The sequence below is a fragment of the Orbicella faveolata genome, unplaced genomic scaffold (assembly GCF_042242905.1).
Source record: "Orbicella faveolata isolate gen_17 unplaced genomic scaffold, um_ofav_v1 contig_47, whole genome shotgun sequence".
Taxonomy (NCBI): Eukaryota; Metazoa; Cnidaria; class Anthozoa; order Scleractinia; family Merulinidae; genus Orbicella; species Orbicella faveolata.
In genome coordinates, this window is record NW_028301577.1 from 25,264,701 (window position 1) to 25,277,892 (window position 13,192).

General features: G+C 36.5%; 1 protein-coding gene across 1 annotated transcript in view; it reads left to right on the forward strand.

The window, feature by feature from the left end:
* The first annotated feature begins 49 nt into the window (after nucleotides 1–49).
* Nucleotides 50–13,192, forward strand: part of LOC110052004 (eukaryotic translation initiation factor 3 subunit C-like) — a 30,187-nt gene continuing 17,044 nt past the window's right edge. Inside the window, exons 1-13 of the mRNA XM_089278918.1 lie at nucleotides 50–222; nucleotides 1,455–1,520; nucleotides 2,176–2,252; nucleotides 3,168–3,280; nucleotides 3,828–3,878; nucleotides 4,087–4,161; nucleotides 4,854–4,893; nucleotides 5,672–5,772; nucleotides 5,869–6,008; nucleotides 7,900–8,035; nucleotides 10,500–10,595; nucleotides 11,562–11,631; nucleotides 13,069–13,168. Coding sequence (XP_089135044.1) covers nucleotides 119–222; nucleotides 1,455–1,520; nucleotides 2,176–2,252; nucleotides 3,168–3,280; nucleotides 3,828–3,878; nucleotides 4,087–4,161; nucleotides 4,854–4,893; nucleotides 5,672–5,772; nucleotides 5,869–6,008; nucleotides 7,900–8,035; nucleotides 10,500–10,595; nucleotides 11,562–11,631; nucleotides 13,069–13,168 — 1,169 coding nt within the window. The 5' untranslated portion in view covers nucleotides 50–118. The remainder of the gene's footprint in view (nucleotides 223–1,454; nucleotides 1,521–2,175; nucleotides 2,253–3,167; nucleotides 3,281–3,827; nucleotides 3,879–4,086; nucleotides 4,162–4,853; nucleotides 4,894–5,671; nucleotides 5,773–5,868; nucleotides 6,009–7,899; nucleotides 8,036–10,499; nucleotides 10,596–11,561; nucleotides 11,632–13,068; nucleotides 13,169–13,192) is intronic.

The following is a 13,192-nucleotide window of genomic DNA, read 5'->3' on the forward strand; positions in this document are numbered from 1 at the left end:
CATCCCCGGATCTGAGGAATAGAGTGGAGCCTGGCACTATTGTATTTTCCGCTGATCTGTTGTTGTGTGGGCTCTATTACCGGAGACACGTGGGACGCCATCTTGTTCTTTACAAAATATGGCAGAGTCTAAATTTTTCGCCGCTGGAAGCTCGGACAGCGAATCTTCTGCCAGTGAAGATGAACAGCCAGTTGTTGCGAAACAAACCACTATTTCAACGAAGTAAGTAAAAACTACAAAAAAGTATAAATATTTCTAGAAAAATATTGTTAATAAGCATAGCTTATTGTTGATGATTCATGATTCACTAAGCTTTGGTGCTATAGAAAACCTCAACTAAACGATTTAGGTTGCTCTTTTCCGTATTCTTAGCTGTCCATCTTCGAACAATTTTTGTTCGTATTTTTTTAAAATTCCGATATCTAAAATTGTGACAAAGAGAGGACAGAGAGAAGATATTTAGTTTACTTAGTACATTGGATCTAGTCTAAGTTCATAATTTTTATCGTCATTTTTATCTTTTCAACCTCAACTATTTACCAGTCTTAATTTTAGACGTGCTGCAAACTGAAAAATACCTAAAATCTGCCAAGAAACTGATTTGAGTTCATTTGAATGGTTTGAGGGGGTGAGATTCAAGCCCAGACTCCAGAGATGAGAATCTCCTAGAAATTAGATGGAAATGCTTGTGAGAAATTCTGAAATTTCCCCCAAAACGTAGCAAAGGAGGGGGTTTGGTGTAGCTTAGGAGAAACAAGCACACTAAATCTCAGGAGGGGTGGGGGGGGGGGGGGGGGACTCCCATATAAAAAGGGCAGGGGTGCTCATCAGAAATTTTGGAAAGAAACCCTAAGAGGTACAAAGATCCTGTTCTGTGGGTGTGGCTTGAGGTTTTTCTTTTCACCCCTAAAAGGTGCCAATTCTGAGACAAAATTAAAAGTCGGTTGATTTACATATTTCTCCTGTTATGTTTTTTTGGCTCAGTACCCTAAAAGATAGCGCAAAAGCGCCTGCTGCGGACCTTTTGAGGCTGAACACCTCAAGAGGTACCAAAACTGCTTTTTAACCCCTAAACGGTATGACAAGCACCCCAATCCTTTTTACATCGGAGCCCTACTTGTGCATGTAACCTCTTATTGATTAGTAATGAGTGTCAGTGGGTAGCCATGCATGAATCATTCCCAGACAGAATGTATTCCTTGACAAATAGGTCTTGTCTCTTTTCTATTTGCCTTGAACAAGTATACTAAGAGATCTTACTCTGGCTCAATTCACCAGCTGAAAGTGAGCTTATTACCAGCTAAAAGAAAGACTTTGTGTAGGGGTAGTGCAACATGCTTTGAATGTGCACAGGTTTCTGCATAGTCCTTTCTTAGCTACATCTGTGCATAGTCCTTTCTTAGCTACATCTGTGCATTATGATACACTTGATAATAATTGTGTTTTTTCCTCAGATCTTTTGTCTTCAGTGATGATGAAGAAGAGACAAAGAGAGTTGTTAGAAGCCAAAAGGATAAACGGTAATTGCTCCATGCACTGATTAACTATGTTCAATGCAAACCAGTCTTAAGTCATTAAAAAAACCAGCTGTGAAGGATGAGTCCTACATCCAGGGCGTGACACTAACACTTACCCTCTTTCCTTTGGAAAGTCAGCTTACTTCTTGGAAAGTAAAAAATCAAAAATGAACCAAAATACTTACTGATCTGGGAAGTAAATTTTGGGCTATGCTGGAAAGTAACTTTTATACTCACTGAAAAATGTGTGTATAGAAAATAATCACATGATAAAAATAACCAGATCCGACAATGATTTGCTGTCCTCAAATGGATGAGTTTACTCCATTCTAGCATTTACCAATCTGCGATACTGGAGTATCGAGAGAGCTGCCGAATAGGTCTGGGTGCAATAAATACATGTGGTATGGAACATTCGATCCACCATTTTGGATCTCTCCTATGGCCTTCATTTTGAAAAATAAAATTTTGAGATGGAAAGTAAAATATGAAATCTACTTTCGAAAATGGAAAGTGGTGTCAAAAGTTAGTGTCAAGCCCTGAATTGTCATATTATGTTATCCTTAAACAAATTTGTGATCATTCAAAGTAGAATAACTCTAATACTTGCCTGGAAAGTATAATATGTTATCCTTTGTTTATTGATTTTATTTCACAGGTTTGAAGAATTAACAAACTCTATCAAACAGCTAAAGAATCACAAAAAAATCAAAGACATTTCTAAAGTCCTCACAGGTTAGTTTGCCCATTTACTCTATATTTCTCATTACATCCATCTTTATGGTCTTTACAGTAGTTATTGTTAATCTTAAAGTGTCTATGAAGTAAAAAATGATTGCCACTTATTTGAAAGGCTTTTTCATAGTAAAGAAGAATGGCATTTTCCTTTTTGGAAGATCTTTTTTCATTTTAGAGATACATTCAGGTTTTTGTATTGTGCAAATGATGAAAGTGATGACATCACAAATAGATTTACTTGAACAGTAAAATACTGAATCAAGAATATGTCCAGAAATGTTGGAGCAGTGTTTGTCAAACTTGGCACCAGAAATGTGCATCACAAAAGAAACAGAATGACACCTACTATGTTGTTGCCATGGTAACACTCTTGGCTCCAGTCTCTGTGAAAAACCAAATGTCCACTTTTGCAACCTTTTGAAGTGGGAAAGAGGGTCTTGCTCAGAACACACATGGTTCCCATATTGTCTTAACTCTGCCCCTTAGATTGTTGGGAGTGAATGATCCTTGTTTAACATAAAATCTGGGAATTTTAGTCTTTATTAAAACAGGATCAGTGGTGTTACTGTTGTCATGGCGATGGCACGACAGGTGTCATTTTATTTCTTTTGTGATGTACAGTTCTGGTGCCAAGTTTAAAGAACACTACTTTAATATTTCTAGAGATATTCTTGATTAAGGGTTGCTCTGTTTAGTTGAACCACCTATGACGTCATTACTTTCTTCATTTGCATAATACAAAACAAAGAAATATATTCCAAAAAGGAAAATGCCATTCTTCTTTTCTTTGAAAAGCGTTAAATTTCAAATGAGCAGAAATTATTTTTTACTTCATAGGCACTTTAATACATTTGTTTGGGAATTTTATAGTATGTCATTTCATTAGCATTTTGTTGTCCCCTCTTCCTATAGAATTTGAGAATCTTGGAAAAGCTTTTTCCAAAGCAAAAGCTGTAGTTGATAAAGAAGGCATTCCACAGTTCTATGTTCGCTCTCTAACTGAGCTTGAAGACTTCGTCAAAGAGGTAAAACAATCAAAGGCAGTTAAAAAGGGTTACATGTATTTGAAGATTTAGCTTTCACTTAATTTCCAAGAGGAAAAACATCTTTCTTGTGCAATAACATTGCATTATCATTGCCTGGCAGATCATGCCACTGCATTTTGTTGGCTATATTTTAGATGTAGTTATTTATAACCAAGTTGACAACAAAGAGAAAATAGCATTCATGTGGCTGTCAGGGGTTTCTCTCAGGGGATATCCTGGGCACCATCTTTTAAAAAAAAATGAGTTTGAGAGAATTCAAAAGTACGTATTAAAAGTGAACTTTTTGCTATGACTCAAGATTATACAACATTTCAAACTAACTGAATCTTTCTGTTGTGTTAACATCAGCCTTAAAAAAAATCAGCCTATAGATGCGATCATGTGCTCTAATTTTAATTTGTAATTATTGTAAACTAACTAAATTTAGAGTTACAAGTACATGTACATGTATGCAAGTGTTAATTGTTTTCGGTGTACAGTTTACTATAAATGGCTTTTAAAAGGACTGCTAATTTTTTTCTGTCAGAACTGGGAAGATACTGAAGGCCGCAAGAAGCTTAGCAAAGTGAATGCTAGGGTGAGTGAAAAGAACATTCTATCAGAAAGTTGTTCATCATTCATTGACACAAGCTATCTAGAGGAAAGTAATTCTGATTTCATTTCTCATTAATGTAAAGCAACAAGTTTATTGGCTTTGGGGAGTGAAGGATAGAAGCTAAAATTGTTGCTTTGCAAATATTTCATGAATCACTTTGTATGTATATATGAACATTTTCTTTTTACAGGCTTTGGCTACCTTAAGGCAAAAGTTGAGGAAATATAACAAGGATTTTGAAGAGGACATTTTGAAATACAGAGAGGTGAGTCTAAATTTCTTTAAAACTTTCATACTCTTCAGGGTAATCCACGCAGGTAGACATGGACACTAAAATAAATTGTATTTGGCTAATTTCTATCGTTAAAAACCTTTATAAAGCAGACACCAGACTGAATTGACAATGTACAGATAGTATTGGATTACGTCCGTTAAATACTGTAGTCGATTAATAAAGACAAATCAATACATTTAGCTGCCAATAAACTGTCGATTAGACCGATATCCAGCTGCATGATTGTCATCCGCAATCAAAATTCACCTAAGTACAGCACAGCTATTCACAATCAAATCCTTCTTGGTAGACAAACACTGAAAGAGTCCTTGTACCGCATGTATTATCATTGCTGTTTTGCTGTTATGTTTTTGCATTTAAAAAACAAATTAAAATTGGTAATGAAAGGTATTGAACTTGAACTCTGGATACCTTCCTTAACAAAATGGAACTTTATCACAGTACAGAGTAGCCGTTGAATGTTAATTGTCAACAAACATCGCGCAATTTTTAGAAACCTCTATTAAGCGGACACCCCCTATTAAGCAGACACTTGGGAAGGTCCCGAAGGTGTCCGCTTAATAGAGGTTTCACTGTATATGTTTGCGTGTTAAGTCAATATCTCAGGCCACACAAGAGATCTTGAGTTCAACTTGTTAATAATTGTAATATGTAATTAACAGAACCCGGTGGCATCTGGAGAGTCCGGTCAGGAGGAATCAGGTATGACAAGTCAAGACAAACTGTATTCTAAGCTCTTACTCTGATACAATTTTAGACCAGTAGTCAAAAATTATTTAATTTAGTACCCAAATGTCAGGACAGGAAGAAACCCAGGTAAGGTAAATTTTTCTCTTGGGCAAGTGAAAATAGGAGTTCAGTGGCCTGGTGGACAAGTCAAATTAGCCTCAGTAGTCTCAAATGTGTGTGTGAGTGAAAATGTCAGTTCAATAAATGATAATTTCCAGTCAAAAACCGTTGCAAAACTCAAGTCTGCAAGGCCAGGGAAACAATGAGCTGAAAGCAAAGATGATAAAATCATTCATTCTCTGATCACCATGCTGGTTTCCTTATTGGCAAGTAATCAGTGGGGGCAAGTGAGAACTGAAATTTCTTACCAACTGGGCAAATGGATTTTCAAAACATTATTCATATCATAGCTGCATGTTAAATTTAGATATCATAAGGAAGGACACATATTGATAATGTCAACATGTCCAAGTACTTGCTTATCCTCTTCATCCCCTTTGGGACATAAGGCCATAATCATACCTCGCCTTTGAACCCTGGTCTATGCTTCGCCCCATCAGAGACCCATCTCTTTCAGTTCCTTCATCACTGACCTTCGCCAGGTGGTCTTTGGTCTGCCTGGCTTTCTTCCTCCTGATTTGAGTCCATCTTGAGGCAACTTCTGATATCCTTTCATTGGGTATCCTCAGTACATGAGCGATCAACATGTCTTGGTGCTGTTATGAAACTGTTTGTTTTAATGTTGTCACAGCTTCAGAGGAAGAAGATGAAGATGATGACTTCCTTGGGGCAGAGGATTTTTCTAGAAAGAAAGTGATACTGGATAAAAGCAAGCCTGCCAAGGCAACTGAAGTAAGTTTCTCCTTTCTAGTTTTAAAAATCATTATCGCTCTTTATTTTTGTAAAGGTTCTTGCTAAACTCTAAGTATCAAACTCTGGTTTCGTTAGGCTGGAGGTGATGTAGATGACGATGATGATGATGACAGTATTGATTGGGATAGCAGTGACGATATGTCATCTTCAAGTGACAGTGATATTGGTGGCGAGGGAGGTCCAACACAATTAAAACACTGGATGTTTATAAAGAAGTAAGTCTGTTTATTACTAACCCCATTCAGGTTGGAGGGGGTGGCGGGGGAAGGGGGAGGGGTTGAAAGTGCCTTCACGTACCTGATTCTCAATAAATTTCGCTTACTGAGAATCAGGTATGTGAAGGCCCTTTCTACCCCTCCCCCCACCACCTCCTTCAATCTTTTAATACCTATATAATATCAATTATTATCAATTATTATCAGTAACAGTAATAAAAGCTCCAGCTCTTGATGTGTGGTTTATTGTCAGATAAACTTGACTTTAAAAAGTGTAAAAGGAAAAAGTTGCAACAGTTGTAAGGGTGGTAAATCAAGTCTCGTATAAGAGGTAAAGAGGGGGGGGTATGATTTTATGCTTTCAAAAGATAGATCTATCCAAGACTCAGCCTGATAGGCCACTAGGCAGACTTAACTGTAGGAAGGTGATTGAGTTTCACAGCATACTTGTAGACCCTGGGAGAGCACTGCTTTGCCTTTCAGGGGGGAAAATAGTATGCAACAGAAACAAACGAGGCATTCTTTGTCAGTACCGAGAAAACCACTGTCGGCTCAGACTTCAATGTTTCATACAGTTAGGTTGCATAGCCAGTTAGTTTAGCACGCAGTCTGCAGATTGTGAAATGAAAGATATGTAATAATTATATACAGTGGCATCCCAATTTTTCAAACCTCCAAGGGAAAGGAAAATTGGTTCAAAAAATCAGGTAGTTCAAGAAATTGGGGGTAAAATTACAGCGTTTGACTTAAGAGAATAAATGACTTTTGGTTTGAGTTATCGGGACTGGTGGTTTGAGTTATTGGGAGGTTTGAAAAACTGAGGGTTCGAGAAATTGGGATTCCACTATGTAGAATTATGTTTTGTATGCATCTTTCAGTACACAAAATGTAAATAAGAAACATATTCATGTTTCACACACTTTTGGCATACATGGTACATACATATACTTTGTTTCCTCTCGAATTTTACGTAGCCAAAATAAGCCAATATCTTCGATAACATAAATATGACAAATACTATACTTTACAATAAATATGCTAAAAATAATGAGAGCTAAACTACGTACATACATCTGTATGATAACTAGAGACAAGCTGCAATGCTACTGAAAAGAGTCATATTGTAATATCTTTCGTGAGTCCCAAAGAGAGTTTATAATTTAGCAGCTAAATATGAAAAGGAATGCAGGCCAACAGTAAAACTGTTGTTGTTCTTGGATCAGGAAGAGACAATATAATTACCACGTAAACTATAGGTTGTAGAGCGCAGAGTAAACATATTACTTAAATATCTTGGATAGTTATTGAAAAAGAGATTCTTACATAGTGTAACTAAAGAATTTTGAAGGCATCTAACGTACAGAGGTTATAAATTAATTTTATCCAGTAAGTATGAATCTAGGAGTGCACTTGTTAAGAATGTCCATTTTTCAGCATTACACGCGCCACAAAAATGCCATACCGACGAACATATTTAAACAGTAATATTGCTCCTGTATATAGGTATCTGGAAAAACTCATAATTGTTTCCTTCTGTCTTTTTTTGGTTGAGAGATTCTGAATGCTAAGTGCCACTTTCTTCAGATTTTTCAATTCCAGAAAATATCCATACTCCTCCCACAGAAGGTATTGGAATTTCCTGGGGGGTGGGGGTTCTGTAAGACCAAAAACTTTAAAGAAATGTATGAAGCTCAATTGGAATTTCCAGAGGGGTGGGGGGACTTAGAAAAATTCCCTTCCGTGGGGGAGGTATGGATATATTTTAGAACTACACATTGTTATCTTTCTACGTCAAATTTTCAGAGGGACTCTGGAGTCCCTGACAGTGTATAATCAATATTGTAAAACACTGATTTGATGAATTTACACTCACTGTCTTCGTTCTGTGCAGAGAGAAAGGCCCAGATGACAAAGGTAAACAGAAAAAGAAAATTAAAGAGAAGAAGACAACTAAATTGAAAACCAAAGATGGTGAAGATGACAGTGGTGGCTGGACAGAAGTAAAGGGCTCCTCTTCATCTGCTGTGGTGTGTTATCCACTGTTCGCTAGCTGTGTGAAAATTATTATTGCATGTACATTGTTTGGTATAGCCTGAGTATTACAGTCAAACTTACAAAACCGTGAACACCTGCAATATGTATAATCCTATGAATGAAAGCAATTAAAGTGCCACTAACCCAAAAAATTTTTTTCACTAATATAAATTTCCTTTTTCTCCTGATCACCACTGCGAAAAAATTATTGTTGTAGCTACTTTTGTTAATTTTGTATGAATTTTCAAAGTTTTTAAAATTGCCCTTTTCCATGTTCATGATTGAGGAATAGCGGAGAATGGGATGAGTTGGCTTCTGACGTCATTAATAACAATATTTTGTTTCTGAGAAGAATATAGCAAACATGCGATAGTGTGTGTCAAAATCATTGCAGAATGCAAGGAAGATGTCTTGTGGAGGCTGTAGCAATACGGGTTGCGTAGGACAGAGTATTCCTCTTCATTCAATACTTCTATCTTAATGAAACTCGACCAGAAATGGGAAAAAGACCAAAGAAGTGGGCTGATCTGTGCGAAGCTAAAGCCAAGCTGTATCGAGGATTTCTTTGATATCAGGATCGCCACTTCTGTAAAAACCTAGAGATTTTCATGGCTTGTATATTCTCTATCTCTAGTGGAAGGCTTGGCATTGTCAAAGTACTGCATAAGACACAAATTTGGGGTAAGCTTGAAGCCATCTGATTATTCCGAGCGCAAACGATCCTCCGAGTCCCAGATGAAACTATAGGTGAGGAAATTACACAGTAAATTAAACGCATCGCGTTTTTGTACTCAAAAATGTCCTGCAACGAGGCGATTAAGATTGTTTAGGCTTCGAGCAGGTGAACTAGCTGTGTATTTGTAGATTTTAATGAAAACACACGCACGCCTGAGGTGGTAATCCAACCAGTTTCTCAATGGCCATTGTGATTGCAGAATTGTTTTGTTCTTTGAGCTTCGTCTTTGAGGAACGAAATAAGTATAATTATCTAAATTAGAAACTTAGAAAGGATCAAGCATTTATAAATATATGAGGAAAGTGAAACAAATGATTAAGATTCGACTCTATAGCTACCGACGGAGATTGTCGTGCTGAAAGAAGAATGCACTTGTCAGTGAACCGAAACGCAAACTAATAAATTGAGGACTCCCAGGTTGTTAGCGTACGTAAAATGGACATTTCATTCAAAATAACAGTGAAGTAAAAATGTATTCATTTAACTGAAAGTACTCTGAACCTCTTTTCAAGATCTTGTTGAAGGATTTTCCACAATTTACTAGTACAAAATATGCAAATTTGTGTAGCTTGTATTCATACACAGTAATTGACTATGCATATACTACAAGTTAAAAAGTTACCTCACCTTTGGATATTGTTTGCCAACATCTCTGCTTATCTCTTATGTTAAAACTACTTTCAATCATTGATCCGGAGAAGTAGGCAGGGGTGGACTATGACTGCATCGCATTTTAACTTGTATTTCGGGGGAAATTAATGTTTGAATCTAAACATGTTTTGACACTCCGAAATCTGCACGCTCCATTAAGTCAAATTACCAACTCTTCATGTTCATTGACATCTTTAATTTATTGATCTTTAAGAGCTGTAACTTAACTCTTCAGCCATTATTTGTATCTTTATAACCCAAATGGACCCACAAAATGTAGATCCTGGCCTACATTACAATGCGGCAATCTCGACCCACACTTAGAAATGGAAAAAAGTATACATCGCAGCCATCCAAATCGTAACTAGACTCCAAATTGTACTGCTAGATGATACAGTTCTTTCACTTAAATATCTTGTCCAGTTTCAATAAAATATGAATCACAAATAACCCAAAAATTTTTTGACAGCGCTCGAAGCTCAGTCAAAGTCTCTTGGGTGTTTTAGCTCGGTTCCCAAAGTGATGTCACTAGAAGCCCGACCCAGATCCCACTTTGTGCAGTCGTGAACATAGAAATTACACGTTCAAACGCCTGTAGAAAAGCAGGGATTTTATCAATCGAGATGATTTTTTCGCTGAAGTAATCAGGAAAACTATTAGATTTTATTAAAGGAATAAACATTTTGGGGCTTAGTGGCACTTTAAGGATTTAAACTACAAGTGACTTTTGAAAATTCTCTCAAACTTGCATGAGCCTTTAGGCGGGAGTAATTTGAAAGTCTTTAATTGCTCAAGCTTTCATACCATAACTCATTTATTATATGACTGAGAAAGTTACAAAAGCTTGCTTTTTTCACTGCAGTGCAAATTTAAAATTAACAATAAATTGGCCTTCTCTCAGCCAATCACAATGAAGTAATTTTCTCAGTCATGTTATGTGTATAATAAAGGTCAAAACCTTACGCATGGGCCACTTGTGAAAGCCTTTGATAGCCTCTGTTCACTAACATAAATTTTAAGCCAAAGGTAAATTTTTTTTTAGACATGCTCATGGTTGATATATTCTTTAGGAAAAGGTCAAGCAGCTCTTTCCAAAGGACACAGAAATCACTCATGCAGTTGTATTAAAGAAACTGCATGAGATACTCTCTGCTAGAGGAAAAAAGGTGAGTGAAAGAGATATTCAAAGGAAGGAATGCTACATGTATATAGATAGGAACTAAGGCTTAGCAAGGAATGTGCTCAGAACATCAAGGTGTTAAAACAGTTTGTCAAGTGTTTGATATATTTTAAAGTTCTTAATTGAAAATAAAACTAAGGAGAAAGAAGATCAATGAAATTGTAAAAGTTAGCAAGGGGGTACTTCCTATAATGGCTTATAAGAGGAGGCTCTGCCCAAAACAGGGTGCCTTTTTCAGGTTTCAGGTATATAAAAGGGTAGGGATATCACAAAATGGTATGGAAAGGAGTAAGGGGTTGGACCTTGGGGTAGAGCCTCCCCCTATAGAATTTTGTAGAGTACCTCCCTCTCTCCCCCTCCCCCCCCCCCCCCCTGGGATCCAAACACAGTGATGATTGTGACTTTTATTGTTCAAACCTGATGAGTTATTTTCAAAAAGCCAAAGATTTTAAAGGAAAGTATGTAAGACCAAACTGCGATTTGCAATAGGGGTGAGGAAAAACGGTAGGTTTGTTTTTCTGGAACAAATCTATTAATAGCTATCACTTTTTGGCTGATAGGCCTTTTTCCTGATCTGGGAAGAATACGACAGTAGTGTAGCGGCTCTCATAACCTGCTTTTGTTTGGTATTGTAAGCAGCTTCTATTGTTTTTAAGTCTAAGTGATTGTTTCAATTGTTTGGTCTTTTGTTTTTGGCTAGGGTAGCGAGCCAATCATATTATACGTTACGAGAGCTGCTACATCACCTGAATACAAAATCAGCCATGCTGGAGCCTCAAGTTATTCAGTGGGGCATCCAACACTCTACAGTCAAGCTTGACTGCCTGCCACTGTGTAACTTAGGGTTTTTTTTACATGGTTTATTTTATACTATGTGACCTAGTACATGTAAGTGCACAGGGCCTATTCTTGTATTCACTAAAAGGGGCATTTTGTTGTTGTGGTTTCTCAGGGCACGGACCGCACAGACCAGATTGAATTCCTTAAGCAGTTGAGAGTTATTTCCGACAATGCCAAGTTAGGTGGGTACACTTTTGTCACTTGTATTTAATTATTGTTTAAAGTGCCACTATAGTAAAGAGAGGAGATAAAAGTGGTGATCTCTGGGATAATTTTTAGTTTGGGATGTCTGCTATTGTGTGATAATAGAAATGATCATGATAGAATAGAATAGAAATGGGCATATTGCCAGTAGTTTATTTTCGTTTTTATCAGCACATACGTATTTTGAACAAGCTTTTAGCTTACTAGACTATATGAGGGGAAATACAAGTCCATTCTTTGGCATCTGGCCTATCAAAAGTCAAGTCTGGTAAAAATATGTAGTGATTAATACTGGACACTTGACAAGTGTCAAACAAGCGATATGTATATTGTTAGACAATATTCTGTAGCTGACAATTTTATCTTGCTTTCCTTAGAAGTTTACATGTTGTGATGTTGATACAGTAAAAACCCGGATAATTATAAGAACTTACATGTAGTGTTTTAAGAACCTACAGGCTGAAATTTGGCATTTAAATACCCAAAAATATAGGAGCCTGTTCAGCCTGGCAAAGAAAATATGTTCTTATACCAAAAATCACTCCAAATTTGATGGTCTAAATTCTGGATTTTAATTGTGTGAGAAACTTCTGACAAAAGAGTTATTGTGTATATGTTTGCTTTGATTTACATTTTTTTTGGATTTTCACTGATTATGTTTTCCATAAAGCTACAGTGCAATATCCTCAATTTAAAATGTAAATATCTTATAACAAAATATAGAAATGTATTGATGTTCTTCTTGGACCTTGATTGTTTGATCATCTAAGCCATGCCGTTAACAAACACCCAGTTTTGTCCGTGTGAAATAAAAAATAGACATATTCAGACTCTGAAAAAGTTAATAAGAACCTGTTAAATACTTAATCAGGCTGAATTGTGAAAAACTACCTTAAAATAAAAGAACCTGTTCAGCCTGACCTCGAGAATTCTAGTTTCTTATAGCCGGGTTTTTATTGTATACTTATACAGAGAAATGAGATGTCAGTCATTCTAGGCTGATAAAGAGCTTACTAATAAAATTATCAAAGACAATGAGTTGCCCATTGCTGTGAAACGCGGATAACTGTGAACACCAGATATATATTTTATGGAATGTTGTTGTGTAGCAAAGAAAAAGTCAATTAGACATCAGAAAACTATAATTTTATATCTCATAATTTTAACAGCTTTTAACAGCTTTTACCTTAAAGTTTTATATTTTACTTTTATTGGCGAAATGTATATAATTAAGTAATAAGTTTGTGGTTTTTAGGTTTACTCGTGTGTCTGGAACTTAACTGTGATTGGTCAGTACATGGTTGACCGGTCAAAATCATATCCAAGTACTCACGATTTTTTGACTTGCACAGTAAAAATTGATATATCAAGGTGGAGTGCATAAGATTAAGTTGAAGTAAAATTCTTTATTGTAGGTGCTGGGATGACTGTGAAGCTTCTGTTTAATATCATCTCCTCCATCTTCGACTACAATCCGAACGTGGCGACATGTATGAAATCAGAGATGTGGCAGGAGTACGTAGGAAGTAGAGCCAGATA